The sequence below is a fragment of the Podarcis melisellensis genome, assembly GCF_964234715.1.
Source record: "Podarcis melisellensis genome assembly, chromosome: 4".
Lineage (NCBI taxonomy): Eukaryota > Metazoa > Chordata > Lepidosauria > Squamata > Lacertidae > Podarcis > Podarcis melisellensis.
Window position 1 is genome coordinate 95,033,813 of NC_138531.1, and position 19,098 is coordinate 95,052,910.

The 19,098-nt window shown below is 46.7% G+C and overlaps 2 protein-coding genes across 7 annotated transcripts in view; one reads left to right on the top strand and one right to left on the bottom strand.

The window, feature by feature from the left end:
* Positions 1 to 554: 554 nt before the first annotated feature.
* On the bottom strand, positions 555 to 18,183 carry AAMDC (adipogenesis associated Mth938 domain containing). 5 transcript variants are annotated; one of them, XM_081910216.1, is made up of 4 exons: positions 18,149 to 18,183; positions 6,627 to 6,779; positions 2,672 to 2,767; positions 555 to 979 (listed from the first exon to the last, which is right to left on the bottom strand). In XM_081910216.1, the coding sequence occupies exons 2-4, from the start codon at positions 6,756 to 6,758 to the stop codon at positions 839 to 841; spliced, it is 369 nt and encodes a 122-aa protein (XP_081766342.1). In that variant the 5' UTR covers positions 6,759 to 6,779; positions 18,149 to 18,183; the 3' UTR covers positions 555 to 838. The 5 variants fall into 5 exon arrangements, with proteins under 5 accessions (XP_081766342.1, XP_081766343.1, XP_081766339.1 ...); XM_081910217.1 differs by lacking the exon at positions 18,149 to 18,183 and adding an exon at positions 14,522 to 14,636; XM_081910213.1 differs by lacking the exon at positions 18,149 to 18,183 and adding an exon at positions 11,290 to 11,340.
* A 285-nt stretch (positions 18,184 to 18,468) lies between these two features.
* RSF1 (remodeling and spacing factor 1) overlaps positions 18,469 to 19,098 on the top strand; it is a 41,633-nt gene continuing 41,003 nt past the window's right edge. For both annotated transcript variants that reach the window (XM_081909579.1, XM_081909580.1), the window contains exon 1: positions 18,469 to 18,693. In XM_081909579.1, the coding sequence (XP_081765705.1) occupies positions 18,486 to 18,693 (208 nt within the window). In that variant the 5' untranslated portion in view covers positions 18,469 to 18,485. The remainder of the gene's footprint in view (positions 18,694 to 19,098) is intronic.

Sequence of the window (19,098 nt, forward strand, 5' to 3'; positions counted from 1 at the left end):
GACAGACTTAAAACTTCCCCCTGCTGGTCAACTGCATGGGTGACTACACTGCGACAAAAAACATGTCCTTAAAACACTTGGAGCGAATGTGTGATGTTGCCTGAAGCCAAATATCCCCAATACTGCAATCCTGCACAGCTCTGCATTAAAGAAACCTCACAATGGTCAGCCAAAGGCACCTTGCTTCCTGATCTTGCCTGTCTGCCCAGAGCTGCAGGACTCTAGACCATTTTTCTAACTGGCGGAAATTCAGCAGGTGGGGAGGATGCGAGTCGTTGAAATTAATGTCCATTGCTAACTTAGATCCATAAACTTCATTAGGTGTTCTCTATGAGTTATGACCAGCATTGGAAACAGCCCATTGTAATGGATTGCTTTGAAGTCATTTCTGCATCAGGTAAAGCAAATTTTAGCCCCCCACCCCCAATCCTGTCCCTTATTTTGCCCGACCAAAGGTGGCAGTGCCATGTTTGAGGGTTTCTAGACAGGCTGTTGGCCTGATCCTGCAGGACTCTTTAATGTTCAGGAATCCTGAACTGAAATTGCAAGGCACTCTTGGCTGTGTGGCTGCACGACTGCTGCCCACTTTTAAACCTTTTGACTCCTAGGCTAGTGAAATTCAGCATCCGTGGTTTCGTTTTGAAAGCTTTCAAGACTTGGCACACAGCGACGCATACAGGCTGCCTGCTGACCCAAAAGTGCGCTCTTTTATTCACATGAAGGCACAAGACGGTGGAAAGCAGGCTTTGCCAACCTGGTGCCCGCAGACAACCTCACAGGGGTTCATGGGAGCTGGAACCCAAATCATCTGGGGGACACCAAGTTGGGGACGTTTGCTCTAGCAGGTGGAATGGAAGACCCCACCCACTTTGGCCCCTTTGCTGGCCAAAGCGTTGTACTCTTTCACGGCTTTTTCTGTCTGCAGAACCAGCACATCGATCCCATGACTCTTCAGGTAGTCCACGGTGGATGACGGCACCTTGAGAAATCAAGAAGAGAAAGGAGTCAGGGAGGAATTCCTTCTTGCCCACAAGCTGTAACTTCATTGCTAACATGCATGAAACCCAGTTAGTGGCTCCTTTTCTCTTTTTTTACACTTTGAAATACACACAGCGACCGTTTTGCGCTCATCCAATTGATTCACTACTGCCGATGCGCAAGACCTTTTTAGGGCTGGGCAATGTATCAGTATATTGTCCCAAACCAGCCTGAAATCCCTATCGTAATACAGTGGTACCTCGGGTTAAGTACTTAATTCATTCCGGAGGTCCGTTCTTAACATGAAACTGTTCTTAACCTGAAGCACCACTTTAGCTAATGGGGCCTCCTGCTGCCGCTGCGTAGCCGCTGTACGATTTCTGTTCTCATCCTGAAGCAAAGTTCTTAACCTGAAGCACTATTTCTGGGTTAGCGGAGTCTGTAACCTGAAGCGTATGTAACCTGAAGCGTATGTAACCTGAGGTACCACTGTATCACTTTCAAAATTTTGGGCCAGGCAATATGATATATTGCAATGCTGAAAACTAGATAGTGTCCCAGTCCCTAGTCCCTATGGATCTGGAATGGGGCAGAACCATTCCATCAAAATGGTTGCCACCTGTATGCATAAATCACATGTCACATAAATAAATGACTTTCAAGTCTAATGTTTCCAAAATTTGCAAAAAAACAACCACCCAACTTTCAACAGACTTTGTGCCATAAAACATGCCGTTCCTCTTAGGAATCAAATCTGTCCAGTCTCTTGTCAGTTTCAGCTAGTTCAAGACATTCCCTTAGCCATTCCCACATAGTTGGAACCTGGGCATCGTTTTGAACCCAGGCTAGCTGTCAGACTGAGCTGCACCGGTATTAAACACCTCCTGAAAACTCTTGGTTTTATTGACCTATAAAATTTTTATTATATACTGCTGTATCATAAAAAATATATTGCAGTGACTTAAAACAATATTAAAGCATAAGACAAAACAATAAATTCATAAATCCTGCTGCCTGGTCTTCGTTGACCATCTTAGCTGGTGTTCAAAGAAGAAAGTTCCCTGCATGTCAGCTATGCAAGTCCTGCTGCCCCTCCAGGGTGCTCCCAATATATGTGATTTCGGTTACACACAGGGAGACCTGGAACATAATCAGGGGTTCCCTGTATTATTCATGAATAAATCTAGAATAATACTTAAAGGTAAAGGGACCCCTGACCATTAGGTCCAGTTGTGGCCGACTCGGGTTGCGGCGCTCATCTCGTTTTATTGGCCGAGGGAGCCGGTGTACAGCTTCTGGGTCATGTGGCCAGCATGACTAAGCTGCTTCTGGCGAACCAGAGCAGCACACGGAAACTCCATTTACCTTCCCGCCGGAGTCGTACCTATTTATCTACTTGCACTTTGACATGATTTGAACCACTAGGTTGGCAGGAGCAGGGACCGAGCAACGGGAGCTCACCCCGTCACGGGGATTCAAACCGCCAACTTTCTGATTGGCAAGTCCTAGGCTCTGTGGTTTAACCCACAGCGCAGCCCATGTCCCTAGAATAATACTTAGCTACTGTCAATTGGCTGGCAATAGAATGCTATGCAGGACCTCCAATAATAGGTGCTGGAATGCTACCAGATCCCCTGCTGGATTCTGAATTTTGCAACCAGACTCCCAGTCCCACCAAGCCTAGTAAAAGTACCTGCAAGGCTTCGCTCATGCCACGGCCAATCACTAATGTCTCGGCGCCCTTCCGAACAACTTCTTCCACATCTGCGGGCTGCACGCCTGGAACATGCTGCGTTTGGAAGTAAAGGGAAAGGCGTTAAATAATAAGGCTCTGTTCCGCCTTGGTTACACCCTGCCTGGAGCCCTGTGTCCAGTTCTGGGCACCACAATTTAAGAAGGATGTTGACAAGCTGGAACATGTGCAGAGGAGGGCAACCAAGATGATCCAGGGTCTGGAAATCAAGCCTGATGAGGAACGGTTGAAGGAGTTGTGTATGAAGAGTGGTGCATGCTCTGGTTATCTCTCGCTTGGACTACTGCAATGCGCTCTATGTGGGGCTACCTTTGAAGGTGACCTGGAAACTACAACTAATCCAGAATGCAGCAGCCAAACTGGTGATTGGGAGCGGCCGCCGAGACCACATAACACCGGTCCTGAAAGACCTACACTGGCTCCCAGTACGTTTCTGAGCACAATTCAAAGTGTTGGTGCTGACCTTGAAAGCCCTAAACGGCCTCAGCCCAGTATACCTGAAGGAGAGTCTCCACCCCCATCGTTCAGCCCAGACACTGAGGTCCAGCACCGAGGGCCTTCTGGCCGTTTCCTCCCTGTGAGAAGCCAAGTTACAGCGAACCAGGCAGAGGGCCTTCTCGGTGGTGGTGCCCGCCCTGTGGAACGCCCTCCCACCAGATGTCAAAGAGAAAAACAACTACCAGACTGTTAGAAGATATCTGAAGGCAGCTCTGTTTAGGGAAACTTTTAATGTTTAATAGATTATTGTATTTTAATATTCTGTTGAAAGCCACCCAGAATGGCTGGAGAAACCCAGCCAGATGGGTGGGATAATAATAATAATAATAATAATAATAATAATAATAATAATAATAATGATGATGATGATGTTGTTTAGGCCTCTTCAAATATCTAAAGAACTGTCACATTGAAGATGGAGCAAACTTATTTTCTGCCCTGGAGGGAAGTTATAAGAAAGGAGATTTTTTTACTCAACATTAAGAACTGTATGAGGGTAAGAGATGTTTTGGTATACTAAGGCAGACATCTGATCACTGCAGATGGTGACAGCAGTCACAAAATTAAGAGATGCCTGCTTCTTGGGAGAAGCAATGACAAACCTAGGCAGCATCTTAAAAAGCAGAGACATCACCTTGCCAACAAAGATCCATATAGTTAAAGCTATGGTTTTCCCAGTAGTGATGTATGGAAGTGAGAGCTGGACCATAAAGAAGGCTGATCGCCAAAGAATGGATGCTTTTGAATTATGGTGCTGGAGGAGACTCTTTAGAGTCCCATGGACTGCAAGAAGATCAAACCTCTCCATTCTGAAGGAAATCAGCCCTGAGTGCTCACTGGAAGGACAGATCCTGAAGCTGAGGCTCCAATACTTTGGCCACCTCATGAGAAGAGAAGACTCCCTGGAAAAGACCCTGATGCTGGGAAAGATGGAGGGCGCAAGGAGAAGGGGACGACAGAGAACGAGATGGTAGGACAGTGTTCTCGGAGCTACCATCATGAGTTTGACCAAACTGCGGGAGGCAGTGGAAGACAGGAGTGCCTGGCGTGCTCTAGTCCAGGGGGTCACGAAGAGTCGGACACGACTATACGACTAAACAACAACAAAGGCAGACAGACATGTCCTTTTCATTTCAGTTGTTACTCCTGCTAAACTTGATGTTGCAATTCGTAACTTAAATCTGCATAATGAGTGGACGGCTGGCAGCCATCCACGGTCTGTGAAGTTTGCAGACAAGACGTTTGCACACAATGCACAGCTGTTCCAAATAGACATCCGAGCATTTGCCAGACTATTTTTAGCTTCCGACAGAAGCTTCGCAGCGTTTTTTTGTTTCGTAATTGCCCCGCAGCCGAAGAACTTCTGGCTTCTGTCCAAATGGGCGGTTTCGTTCAAGGTGCAGGTAGACATCATTGACATTTTACCTGCCTTCCAGATAAGGCCTTTTTGCGGTCAAGTATTTCCCCCTAACCTGCTAAGGCTGGACCGCAGTTGTGAACGCGGTAAATTCACTTGGTTTAACCCAGCTGGGGACAGATTATCTTTGCAATGGGCAACATGGAATAGGACAGGCATGCAGGATAATTCAAATTGTGATTTGCCTGGCAGACAGAAGGAGGGAGAGAAAGGTTTTTCTTCCCCCTAGCTTTTTTTTTTAAAAAAAGCCCAGCCCCAAACACTCTGGAATACTTTTAATGGTGGTCACATGACAACCCCAACAAAAGAAAAAGGAGGTCTGGGTTTACTGTAATTACAATAATTGGCTGGTTGAAAGGTTCTGCTGCCAGCAAGGAGTGCTCTGGAAACAGCAGTGCCGTGAAAGAGGAAGAAAAAGAGGATTTTATTTCCAAGCAGCACAAAAGACCTGATGTTTGTGTGTATGTGGTGTGTGTGTGTCTCATGTTTTAGCAAAACAATATTTTTATTTTCTTTTACAGGGGGAAAGGGGCGGGGGGAGAACCCAGATATCAGCCAAAGTCTTTTAGAAAATAGGACCTTGAGGTGAGCTGAAGTGGACACTGATTAGTCTGGAGTGAAGGGGCAGAAGGAGATAACTGGGTTTATGAGAGCTGCGGCAGCTGAGGCTTCTTTTTAAAAAATTATTTAAAGTAAAAAATAGTAGCTGCTGTGAAAACAGGGAGAAAATTCCCTTCCTCTATAACCCCCACCCCACCGCTGCAAAGGTCTATTCTATTGTTTTAGATGAAACCCACAGCACATTAGGGCGGTTCATAAAAAACTTTTTAAAAAAAAATGCCTGCTCCAAAGGTCTTTTCTTACTAAACTAGGTATTATATAGTTATATCTGAAATTTCATGCATATCAGTTAATATCTTGACCCTGCTCCACTGAATGGAAATTTCAGCCTTCATGACATAGGAAAACGGCCAAGTAAACAGCTATTTTTGCCTGGCTTTCAATTTGAACTCAGCCTGATCTTTCATTCCCCTTCCTTCCCTCCCTCTCCTCTTTTTATGAAGATTACCCGCTCTGGGATCCCACAGCTAATTCTCCCCTGGTCTCCTTACTGGCCCAAATAGGACTAATTTAGCCAGCTAGCCCTGGTGATCATTCAATGCTTATTGGATGGATTTCCCCCCTAAATTGATTTTTGAATTTGGAATTTATTGTTATTCATGTTTTATACTGTATTTTAAGCTGTTTTTGTTGCATCAATTGTTTTAAATTTATTGTTAGCTGCCCTGAGCCTGGTTTTCTGAACCGGGAAGGGCGGGGTATAACTTTTTTTTATTATATTGTCATTATTTTTGTGGAGGAGGGTCAAGATATTAACTGATATGCATGAAATTTCAGATATAGTTATATAATCCTTAGTGTAGTAAGATAAGACTTTTGGAGCAGGCATTTTCGGGGGGGGGGAGTCTTTTTATGAACTGCCCTATAGTACATAGAGCAGATTTCTTCGCATAAAGCAGAACTTTCTTTCATCTACCCTGAATCTTCCAACATTCAGCTTCATTGGATATTCACAATTTCTAGCACAAAGAGGGGCAAAACCTTCTCTTCCCACTTTCTCCGTGCCATGTTGCAATTTCATAAATTTCAGCCAGGTCGCCAAATACCTGCCTTTTCTCTAAACTGAAAGGCCCAAATGCCTCAACCTTTTCTCATAGGGAGTCACTCCACCCCCTTCGATCACTTTGGGTGCCCTTTTCTGAAACCTCTTCCAAAGACTTGGCTACATTAGCAAAAATAAAGCGTTATAAACGTGTTACAAAACTGCAACACCAGATGGCGCAGTAGAGCTGAAATTGGAACTCTAAGAAAACGGGGCTTTTCCCAGAGCGTTTTTTATAGCTGTGTAGATGCAGCCCAAGTCTACAATACCCAAGTGGCCCCCAGATAACTAAGAAGAGGGTGAGCAAAGGCACGTACGTCAGTGCCCGTCTCTCTCCAGTCCCAAGTCCGACTGCCCCCAGGCCAGACTTTACAGTCCTTGTAAGTCGTGGAACAGCCTTTGACAGTCATCCGGCCCCAAGAGAGAGAAGCGATTTCAGGAGAGGACATCTTCAGATGGATTTTGACTGCCTGAAAGATAAGAGAGTGAACATGAGAACAGCCTAGTGCTCTAACAGTGGTTTTAGGTATGTGTGTGTACAGTGGTACCTTCAGGTTAAGAACTTTGCTTCAGGATGAGAACAGAAATCATGCTTCAGCGGCGCGGCAGCAGCGGGAGGCCCCATTAGCTAAAGTGGTGCTTCAGGTTAAGAACAGTTTCAGGTTAAGTACAGACCTCCGGAACGAATTAAGTACTTAACCCAAGGTACCACTGTGTGTGTGTGTGTGTAAAAAAAATTCTGCTTTACAATTTAAAGTATTCATTTTACATCCTTAAGATACAGATATCTTAAGGATATCTTCCCTTCTCGTTCCATGGTTCATTTTACATATCATAAATCCCTGCATATTTTACAAAAACTATACCATTCAGTATTCCATTTATTGTATCCGTCAAAACTTATTTACACCGTTGAATTTATCTTAATGCTGCCAGCATTTTCAGCTGTACACAATTATTTCCCATATATTCAATAAACGTTTCCTAAACTTCTCTGCACGTATGTTCTTCTTGTTCTCTTGTTTTATATGTTAGGTCTGCGAGTTGGGCATATTCTGTCAACTTCAGTTGCCATTCTGCTTTGGTTGGGACCTCGTTCGTTTTCCATTTTGGGCTAACAAAACACGGGCTGCAGTAGCGGCATACATAACCTTTTTCGACACCTGGGAATTTCCGTCTGAATTTTCCCCGATCAGAAAGGACTCTATTTTGAGGGGGAGAAAGTACTTCAACATTTTTTTAAAATTCATTATGGATTACTTCCCAACCTCACTGTGGTTTTAAAAGCTATCAAGAAAAGGTAGTAGACTCTTCTGAGGGAGGGAGCCATTCCCTATTGGAGGAGCCCCATTTTCGGGTAAAGGGTTTCACCCCAAAATCATTATGGGGTATAGTCTAATCTAGGGGTGGTCAACTTCCAAGAGACTGCGATCTACTCACAGTGTTATAAACTGGCAGTGGTTGATCCCCTTTTGAGGGGTTCAGATCAAAGTTGTTGAGCATGTTTTAGGAAGGAGGAAAGCCCCATTTTTTGTGAGTTAAAGGCAAAGTTGTTGATCTTTTTTTAAGGAAAGAAGGGGAACAGACACTCACCAACAGATCAGTATACTCCACCTTCCATTCTGCAGATCGTGGAGGGTGGGCCAGGAATCTAATTCAATAATGGAAAGGGACCCAGCGATCAACCGCGATCTACCAAAACCTCCCAGGATCTAACAGTAGATGCACAAAATGTTTAGGGGTATGCACCCCCCCTGCGTCCCCCCAGAAAAGAAGCACTGGGTATAGGTAAAGGTAAAGGACCCCTGGATGGTTATGTCCAGTCAAAGGTGACTATGGGGTGCGGCGCTCATCTTGCTTTCAGCCTGAGGGAGCCGGCGTTTGTCCACAGACAGCTTTCTGGGTCATGTGGCCAGCAGGACTAAATTGCTTCTGGCGCAATGGAACACCGTTGACGGAAACTAGAGTGCACGGAAATGCTTTTTACCTTCCTGCCACAGCAGTACCTATTTATCTACTTGCGCTGTTGTGCTTTTGAACTGCTAGGTTGGCAGGAGCTGGGACAGAGCAACAGGACCTCACCCCGTTGCAGGGATTTGAACCCTCAACCTTCCGATCGGCAAGCCCACAAGGCTCAGTGGTTTAGACCACTGTGCCACCTGTGTCCCTATGATATGGTTGAAGCAATTGTCTAATCTGGTATCCCTATGTACCCTCTATATTCCATTGTCTAACTGCTCTTGCTATTAAGCTTTTTTTAGGGAAGAGGAAAGCCCCGTTTTTTGAGGGTGCAGGCTGTAAATGTTGAGCTGCTTTGGGGGGAGCCCGTGATCTATCAGTGATCTACCACAGACGTCCAATGATCTACTGATAGATCATGATCTACCTGTTGGACGTGCCTGGTCTAATCAATCCACACCTGTGAAGACGTGTGTGTTCTCCTTATTACGCTAAAGCTGGGATGGGAAGCCTCTGCCTCAAGGACCAAATGCAGCCTCGCCAGTTCTCTCTCTCTGAACTCGGTGGCTCTCCTTAAGCCACATAGCCCCATTGGTCCTCCAGAGGAGTGTTTTTGCCTGGCTGGACTGTGTCCTCAAACTCTGATGAGGCTTCTCACTTGCCAGGAGTGTGTGTACAGAAACTAGCACACTCTGCAAAGGACAGAAGTATCCGTAAGAGGAAACTGCAAGAGAAAATGAGTGGCGGAAGGGAGACGCTGAGTGTCGAAGCAATGATTCTTCAGCATCAACATCATTGACTTGGTCATGTTGTTCGGATACCCGATTATCGCCTTCCAAAGCAACTACTCTATTCCCAACTTAAGAATGGAAAGCGTAATGCCGGTGGACAGCAAAAGAGGTTTAAAGACTCTCTCAGGGCAAACCTAAAAAAATGAAGCATAAACACCGATAGTTGGGGCAGTGGCAGAGCTTTATGCTCCGGCACGGGGGGGCAGAGAGCAGGCGTGGGCGTGGCTGGCGCGTGTCCTGGGGGCGTGGCGCAACACCTGTGGGGGCGTGGTGCCCAGCGTGGGTGGGTGGGGCAGCCGCGATGGCACCCCACTGCTGGGGGCGCAGCCTCGATGGCACCCCACTGCTGGGGGCGCAGCCTCCTCTTCTTCTGCTGGGAAGCTGGGAAACACTGGCCTGCGAGCACTCCAATTGGAGAACAGCCTTTACCAAAGGTGCCATGGGCTTTGAAGATGCTCAAAGTCAGGACGCAAGGGAGAAATGTGCCAAGAGGAAGGCATGCTTGGCAAACCCTTACCATGATCAACTCCCGCCCAGAAACCTGTGTCCCCACTGTGGAAGGACATGTGGATCCAGAATTGGCCTCCACAATCACTGTTTAGACCATGCTCATGGAAGACAATCTTACTCGGCCAAGAGTGATTGCTAAAGAAAGAAGAATCTCACATGCTGGAATTTTCTGTTTCTCTCTCACACACCCCTCTCTTGGGGTTGCAGGCCTCTGGTCCCCCTTCATTTTGTTCCTCCAAGTCTGACCAATAAGTATCCTTCAACCTTAAATAGTTCTGGCTTACCCCAAAGAATTTTGAGAGATGTGGTTTGCTAAGGATGCTAAGGGGACGTGGGTGGCGCTGTGGTCTAAACCACTGAGCCTAGGGCTTGCGATCAGAAGGTTGGTGGTTCGAATCCCCATGACGGGGTGAGCTCCCATTGGTCTGTCCCAGCTCCTACCAACCTAGCATTTCGAAAGCACATCAAGTGCAAGTAGATAAATAGGTACCGCTTCGGCAGGAAGAAAACAGCGTTTCTGTGTGCTGCTCTGGTTCACCAGAAGCGGCTTAGTCCTGCTGGCCACATGACCCGGAAGCTGTTTGGGGACAAACGCTGGCTCCAGTGGCCAGTAAAGAGAGATGAGCACCGCAACCCCAGAGTTGTCTGCAACTGGACTTAATGGCCAGGGGTCCCTTTACCTTTAAAGGGTGCTAAGAGACATCACCTTGCCAACAAAGGTCCGTATAGTTAAAGCTATGGTTTTCCCAGTAGTGATGTATGGAAGAGAGAGCTGGACCATAAAGAAGGCTGATCGCCGAAGAATTGATGCTTTTGAATTATGGTGCTGGAGGAGACTCTGGAGAGTCCCATGGACTGCAAGAAGATCAAACCGATCCATTCTGAAGGAAATCAGCCCTGAGTGCTCACTGGAAGGACAGATCCTGAAGCTGAGGCTCCAATACTTTGGCCACCTCATGAGAAGAGAAGACTCCTTGGAAAAGACCCTGATGTTGGGAAAGATGGAGGGCACAAGGAGAAGGGGATGACAGAGGACGAGGTGGTTGGACAGTGTTCTTGAAGCTACCAGCATGAGTTTGACCAAACTGCGGGAGGCAGTGGAAGACAGGAGTGCCTGGTGTGCTCTGGTCCAGGGGGTCACGAAGAGTCGGACACGACTAAACAACAAGAATAAGAGCTACAATTTCCAGAGTAGTTTGGGAAAACAGATTGATTGTTAAACCACTTAGGGAACTGTAGCCCTGTGATGGGAATAGGGGTCACCTTGGAACTCTCAGCCTCCTTAAACTACAGTTCCCAGGATTCTTTTAGGGGATGCCATTACTTTTAAAGTGGTACGATACTGCTTTAAGTGCAGATGGGGCCCAACTCTTCCAAGTGCGGCATAACTGTATGCGTAGAACCTTGCCAATTTCTCTGGAACCGACTTCCGCTGAATGTTAACAGTTGCTCGAAGCATCGCCACTTGCTCTTCTGCAATGCTTACATAAATAAAAGCGATTTCTATTCCACGCCAAGTGGCAGGAGCCTCTGACTCCTGGAAAAGCAACCAAACCCCACTGCTCAAAGCAGCTCAGTGCTCTTGCTTCAGCTAAATCTGGAGTCTCAGTCCAAGATGCGTCTTACTACACACCTCTGCGGTTCTTTAAATTGTTCAGGTTTTTCTCCCGATAAATCCTTTGCAAGGAGATCACTGCCGCCATTAAAAAAAACAATTCACCTCCCTCTCTTCCTTCATATATAAGTGAAGTCTTGGATTAACAGATATTTTTTTCCTCTGCAGGAATGCCTGCTGACAGGGGCATAAAGGATCAAATAACGCAAGGCTAACCTTTCAACCTCGCTCCCCGCCTTATCGCCAAGAGAAGACTCCAACACACTGCTTCAAAATGCCAAGCCAAGAAGAATCAGGGCTAAGGGTCTGGACGCATCAAAGATTGCCTGCCCACCCAGCATGAGAAAAGTGTATTTTCGCTCGCTCTTCCCCCCACGCTGCCAAATTAATGAGCAAGAACCATCAGTGCCCCCATTAGGGTGCATGCTTAATCCTGTGGACACAAAAGCAGAATGTAACAATCATTTTTTTTTAAAAAAGACACATGTTTGGTGGCAAAAGAGCAGGGATTACAGCTAAGCTTTGATTCAAAACAACGAGAACACTCTTTTGTTTTTAAGTAGAGGTGCAACTGGAAACTATGGTTTAGTACTGGAAAAGGTCCAGAAACTGCTGCTGGTTCAAACTAGGACTGGAAGAGTATTAAAAGTCCATTTCTTGACCCAGTTGAAAGGCCTGCCTCTCAACCAGCCATTTCAGAAGCAAAGCAAAATTTACATTCATTGCACCACCCACTTTAGCCTCTGCAAGGCTGCTCAGAAAGAAATGCAGCCCTCATTGCTGAAGGCTTCCTGTTCACCCTGTAAGGCCTTAAACGGCTCAGGACCAAGTAATCTGAAATGGTTCCTCTTTCTGCTTATGTCTACCTGAATATTAAGATCCTCTTTGGAGGAACTGCTCCAAATGTTGCTCCTGTGTAATGAAGTGCGTTGCTATGAAGAAGGGGGCTGTTGAGTTCCAGCTCCATTGGTGCACTCTTGATCACCTTTCTGGAGCCAGGTAAAGACTTTTAAATTCACGCAGGGTTTTTAAGCTGCTGTTTTAACGTTCTGTTGTGGTTTAGCGTAGTAGTCTCCTGCTCTGTGAACAAGTCGTTTCAAGCCTAGGATCATGTGTTCCCCACTGCACAGCAGCAAGGAAGAGATTGAAGGTTTCTGCTTGCGATGTCAAACTAACCACAGTTCCCTGTGATATCCAAACTCAGGAAACTGTGGGTTGTTTACAAACCAAGTCCTGAAAGCACCAATCAAATGTGTTTTGTTCTAACCAAATCAGCTTTATACAAAGCAGTTTCCTGTGTTTGGGTGTCATGGGCAATTTTTAAATTTTTTTTTTAAAAGCCAGTCAGCGCCCGCAGGTCTCAAACCGCTGGAAGCAATTAGGGGACCCAAGCAATGCTTTGGTCGATGGGATCAGTGGGCTGAGCTGGCTCGTCATGGGCAATTGTGATTTGATTAAAACCAGAATAGGGTTTTAATCTGATGTGCAAAAGAAGAGAAGGACAATAAAGGTAAAGGGACCCCTGACCATTAGGTCCAGTCGTGGCCGGCTCTGGGGTTGCGGCGCTCATCTCGCTTTATTGGCCAAGGGAGCAGGCGTACAGCTTCTGGGTCATGTGGCCAGCAGGACTAAGCCGCTTCTGGCAAACCAGAGCAGCGCACGGAAACGCCGTTTACCTTCCTGCCGGAGCGGTACCTATTTATCTACTTGCACTTTGACACACTTTTGAACTGCTGGGCTGGCAAGAGCAGGGACCGAGCAACAGGAGCTCACCCCGTCGTGGGGATGCGAACCACCGACCTTCTGATCGGCAAGTCCTAGGCTCTGTGGTTTAACCCACAGCGCCACCCGCCCAAGGTTCATTGCAGGTCACTCACAAAGTAACAAACTGTCATTTCTTGTAGACTGAGAATGGGAAAACCATATCCATAAGCAAGAGATAGGATATGAATTAAAATAAGTAAGGCTGGCAAATAGACCACACCTTTGGCATCACTGCTGCACGCCCTTTGCACAGAGTAGCAGAAGCAATGCAAGAACATTCTACCCTCCTTTTAATCAAACAGACTGAAGGGGCCTTTCTTAAGGACCAGTTCTAGATAGATAAGATATTTATTTACATCAGACCTGGGCCTTTGCAACTTGAGTATCAGACACAAACATGCCATAGGAGCCAACTCCAGCCAACTGCTTGGGCACCCAAAATAATATAATTGTGGTAGCCGGGCACACACAGAGTCAATGAGAAAAGGCGGCAGTAGCACTGCGTCTGAGAGAGAAGCAATTCAGTTCCACCCTCTGCAGCCAGCCAGTGAGTCACCCTTTTCTGGGGTGTGTGGTTCACAAGTAGAGGTAGTCTCTCGATGTTGCATATCCGCATTGTGGCAGCGGGCACCTACAACCCTGAGGGTGAGATGGCACCCCTGAAATATGCATAAACACAACTACACGGATAAAACCACCAAATGCAATTAGAACATACACATTTTGTAGTACAATTGGTACACACACACACACACACAAAAGAAAGCCAATATTCCTATTGTTATCATCAATAATTACCCATCCTTCACCCTAAGGTTCCAGGTTGGGTTAAATAACTTACAATCTTTTATTTTATTTATTTATTAAATTTATATGCTGCCCTATAACCCGTAGAATAAGGCGGGTCTTAAAAATATATACCTCAAGTGTCAAAAACCAGGGTAAAAAGGTGCATCTCAGCATTCTCTGGAAGTTGCATTATGAAGGTGCCAGACACACCTCAATGGGGAGTTTCACAGCTTAGGGGCCACCACAGAGAAGGCCCTCACCCAGACCACCATCCCCCCAATGCCTCCGAGGGTAGAGGGACTACCAAGAGGGGCCCCTCTGCCGATTTCAGCACCCATGAGGGACTGTAGGGAAGGACGTGGCCTTTTAATCATTTAGGGCTTGAGTCATTTTGGGGCTTTAAACACAAACCTGAGCACCTTAAATTGGGCCCGGAAATGAATTAGCAACCAGTACAGCTGTTTTAAAACTGAGGTTACACGAGATCTAAACAGAACGCCAGCCAATGATCTGGCTGCTGCATTTTGGACCAACTGAAGTTTCTGTGAGGTTTAGGGAAGGCAGCCCTATTTAGGAAAGTTTTTAACGACTAATGCTTTAATATATTTTTAACCTTCTGTTGGAAGCCACCCAGTGGCTGGGGAAACCCAGCCAGATGGGCAGGGTAGAAATAATAATAATAATAATAATAATAATAATAATAATAATAATAATAATAATATTTAAACAGATAAAATTGCCGGACTCAAATTAGTGTTTTAAAATTATATGAACGAAAGCTCACCTTATTTCAGGTAGTCCAGTTCCATGGGCCGCTGAGATGTGAAAACCTTTTACAGATTAACCATTATGGTGGTAGAAGCTTCGGATGCACAGAGTGCAGTTTACATATATGCACCTATCGAGGATAACGCTTCTATTGAAGTGGACTCTGGCCGGTGAAAGCTTATAGCCCACAATAAAATGTGTTAACCTTTAAGAGGTGCCACAAAGCTTACTATGAAGACACATAGCGTAACCCTGAGTATGTTTACCCAGAAGTTCAGTAAGACTTACTCCATGGTTATCTATTTCCTGAAGTGTAGCTTGAAGTTTGTTACAGGTAGGTAATTGAATACAGGAAATTGAATGCAGATTTCCAAAGAATAGCAAGGAGAGACAAGAAGACCTTCTTAAACGAGCAATGCAAAGAAATAGAGGAAAGCAATAGAATGGGAAGAACCAGAGATCTGTTCAAGAAAATTGGAGATATGAAAGGAACATTTCGCACAAAGATTTCCATAATAAAGGACAAAAGTGGAAAGGACCTAACAGAAGCAGAAGACATCAAGAAGAGGTGGCAAGAATACACAGAGGAATTATACCAGAAAGAAATGGATGTCTCGTATACCCCAGGTAGTGTGGTTGCTGACCTTGAGCCAGACATCCTGGAAAGTGAAGTCAAATGGGCCTTAGAAAGCAATGCAAATAACAAGGCCAGTGGAAGTGATGGTATTCCAGCTGAACTATTTAAAATTTTAAAAGATGATGCTGTTAAGGTGCTACACTCAATATGCCAGCAAGTTTGGAAAACTCAGCAGTGGCCAGAAGATTGGAGAAGATCAGTCTACATCCCAATCCCAAAGAAGGGCAGTGCCAAAGAATGCTCCAACTACCGCACAATTGCACTCATTTCACACGCTAGCAAGGTTATGCTTAAAATTCTACAAGGAAGGCTCAAGCAGTATGTGGACCGAGAACTCCCAGAAGTGCAAGCTGGATTTAGAAGAGGCAGAGGAACCAGAGACCAAATTGCAAACATGCGCTGGATTATGGAGAAAGCTAGAGAGTTCCAGAAAGACATCTACTTCTGCTTCATTGACTATGCAAAAGCCTTTGACTGTGTCGACCACGGCAAACTATGGCAAGTTCTTAAAGAAATGGGAGTGCCAGATCACCTCATCTGTCTCCTGAGAAACCTCTATGTGGGACAAGAAGCTACAGTTAGAACTGGATATGGAACAACTGATTGGTTCAAAATTGGGAAAGGAGTACGACAAGGCTGTATTTTGTCTCCCTGCTTATTTAACTTATATGCAGAATTCATCATGCGAAAGGCTGGGCTGGATGAATCCCTAGCCGGAATTAAGATTGCCGGAAGAAATATCAACAACCTCAGATATGCAGATGACACAACCTTGATGGCAGAAAGTGAGGAGGAATTAAAGAACCTTTTAATGAGGGTGAAAGAGGAGAGCGCAAAATATGGTCTGAAGCTCAACATCAAAAAAACGAAGATCATGGCCACTGGTCCCATCACCTCCTGGCAAATAGAAGGGGAAGAAATGGAGGTAGTGAGAGATTTTACTTTCTTGGGCTCAATGATCACTGCAGATGGTGACAGCAGCCACGAAATTAAAAGACGCCTGCTTCTTGGGAGAAGGGCAATGACAGGCCTAGACAGCATCTTGAGAAGTAGAGACATCACCTTGCCAACAAAGGTTCGTATAGTTAAAGCTATGGTTTTCCCAGTAGTGATGTATGGAAGTGAGAGCTGGACCATAAAGAAGGCTGATCGCCGAAGAATTGATGCTTTTGAATTATGGTGCTGGAGGAGACTCTTGAGAGTCCCATGGACTGCAAGAAGATCAAACCTCTCCATACTGAAGGAAATCAACCCTGAGTGCTCACTGGAAGGACAGATTGTGAAGCTGAGGCTCCAGTACTTTGGCCACCTCATGAGAAGAGAAGACTCCCTGGAGAAGACCCTGATGTTGGGAAAGATGGAGGGCACAAGGAGAAGGGGACGGCAGAGGACGAGATGGTTGGATAGTGTTTTCGAGGTTACCAGCATGAGTTTGACCAAACTGCGGGAGGCAGTGGAGGACAGAGGTGCCTGGCGTTCTCTGGTCCATGGGGTCACGAAGAGTCGGACACGACTAAACGACTAAACAACAACAAGGTAGCTGTGCTGGTCTGCCGTAGTCGAAACAAAATTAAAAAATTCCTTCCAGTAGCACCTTAGAGACCAACTAAGTTTGCTATTGGTATGAGCTTTCGTGTGCATGCACACTTCTTCAGATAATCTGTATTTTATTTTGAAGTTGGTTAGTGATGCAAGCCTCTTTGCCATTTTCTTTTCCGTGTATAAAAGAAAGATGGCTTTAAGATGTGGAGGGGGAAAAGGGCCTTCTCTGCGGCTGCTCCCAGACTTTGGAGCTTCTTCCTTAGTGATAAGACTGGTTCCCTCCTTGCTATACTTCTGTTGGCAGGGGGAGAATTCTCCACAAACTGTAAATTCTGTGTCGTCTACACAGCTGCTTTAAATGTACACACCGCATTAACTGAGAATATTATCAAGAATATTCTCCAAAAGATTATTCTCGAGAATTTAACTTCGCTAGTCCTATCAATGTTAAGCTTGTTTTTTGCCTACATTTGTAGCATTTCTTATTTTTGTCTGTAAGCCGCCTTGGTTCCCTGTTGTGGGGGGCGGGGAAAGGCAGTGTATAAATATTTATCTAAATTTAAGTTACAGATAGGTAGCCGTGTTGGTCTGCCATAGTCAAAACAAAAAAAAATTCCTTCCAGTAGCACCTTAAAGACCAACTAAGTTAGTTCTTGGTATGAGCTTTCGTGTGCATGAAGAAGTGTGCATGCACACGAAAGCTCATACCAAGAACTAACTTAGTTGGTCTTTAAGGTGCTACTGGAAGGAATTTTTTTTTGTTTTATCTAAATTTAAATTTATCTAAACAAATATTTATTTGTTCATTCACAAAATGTATACACCACCTTTAAAAACAATAACTTCAGAGTGGTTTACAAAAGAGAAAGCAGACAAAATCAAGAAAAACTCGCAGAAAAATTCAAGAAAATAATAATAATAATAATAATAATAATAATAATAATAATAGCAGCAGCACTATATAATAACTCTCTTAAGTCTTATCCATGTTTGTCTCTGAGGTGCCACAAAGCACTTTACAAAGAATTAAGCGAAGTTATAAATTGAGAGGTTTCTCCACGCCCCGCCCCCCGCGAGATCTCAGGTAAATATCCCATTAAATCCTCCCTCCGAACACCAAAGGGGTGCATGGAAATGAGCCGTCCCATTTATCCCCCCGCAGAACTACTCTCACTGCAGCGCCAGCGGTAATTTCACCCCCCGCACACAGTGGTCCAGTCCGCTCCCCTCCAAACCTTACCTGCGCTGACCAACAACCTGCCTTTCCTCCCCTCCCCGCCTTACCCTGGCGGGACGCGCCCTCTGCTGCCCGTCATTGGACGCAGTCGCTATACCGACACGGCCCGCGCCCACTGACAAGCTTCCTCACGCCCACTTCTTCCCTTCGGCCACGCCCCCCTTTTCTGAGGCGCTACAGCCGCTTTCCTCCCCCCTCCTTTTATTATTATTATGGCCGCCACACACCTTTCCCAAGCCTCCGTCGCGATTGGCCGGGGTGGCATTCTATCCCCGCCCTCCCTCTCCAACCCCGGCAGCCCGCCCCCTCCGCAGCCTCGTTTTGGTTCCTGCGTTCCCTCGGCCACAGGGAAAACAACAAGCGCGGGGTTTCCTAGAAGGGGCCCGGGCCGCTCTTTCCCCCAGCGTCCTCCTTCTCTTTGAGCGCACCGTCTCGTCTCCTCCGCGCGACGCATGCCGGGATGTCGCGCTCCGCCCGCAGCGCCCCCTGCCGGCCTCCTTCGCTCCTCCCCTCTCTCTGCCCCCCCTCCCTTCTCCTTCTCCATCCATCCTCTCAGGTTCCAAGATGGCGGCGGCGGCGGCGGCTCCCCCATCCCCTCCTCCTCCCCCTGCCGCCGCGCCGACGGAGGGCCCGTCCTGCCCCGGCTCGTGGCCCAACTTCGCCGTCGTGTGCTCCTTCCTGGAGAGATACGGAGCCCTCCTCGACCTGCCCGAGCTGCCCTTCCCGGAGCTGGAGCGGGTCCTGCAGGCGCCGCAGGAGCCCGGCGAGCAGGGTGAGGGCCTCCCCTTTCTCCTCAGGGCCGCGCCGCGGGGGGGGGGAGCGCTCACTGGGAACCTCGAGGGGGGGGAGGTTTCGAGTCCCTGCCCCCCCTCAACAAACTGCCCCGGGAGGCCTTTATTTCCGCCCCCTCCCCTTCCACCACAAAGCAGGGCCCGACCCCGTCCATCCCCACAGCAGGGGGAGGCTTCTCCATTTCCTTAGGGGACCCTACGAGGGGGCGGCCCCCTACCTTGGGGGGGGGGAGAGGCGGCATCTCCTTCATTAACCCCCCCCCACTCCAATACCTAATCAGGCCCCTCCCACTCGCAATGGGAATCTCCCTCTCCTCCTCCTCCCCCAATTTGGGATGTTATTTGGAGGGGAAGGGGGGGAGGAGGGATACGGCCCCCCACCCCAG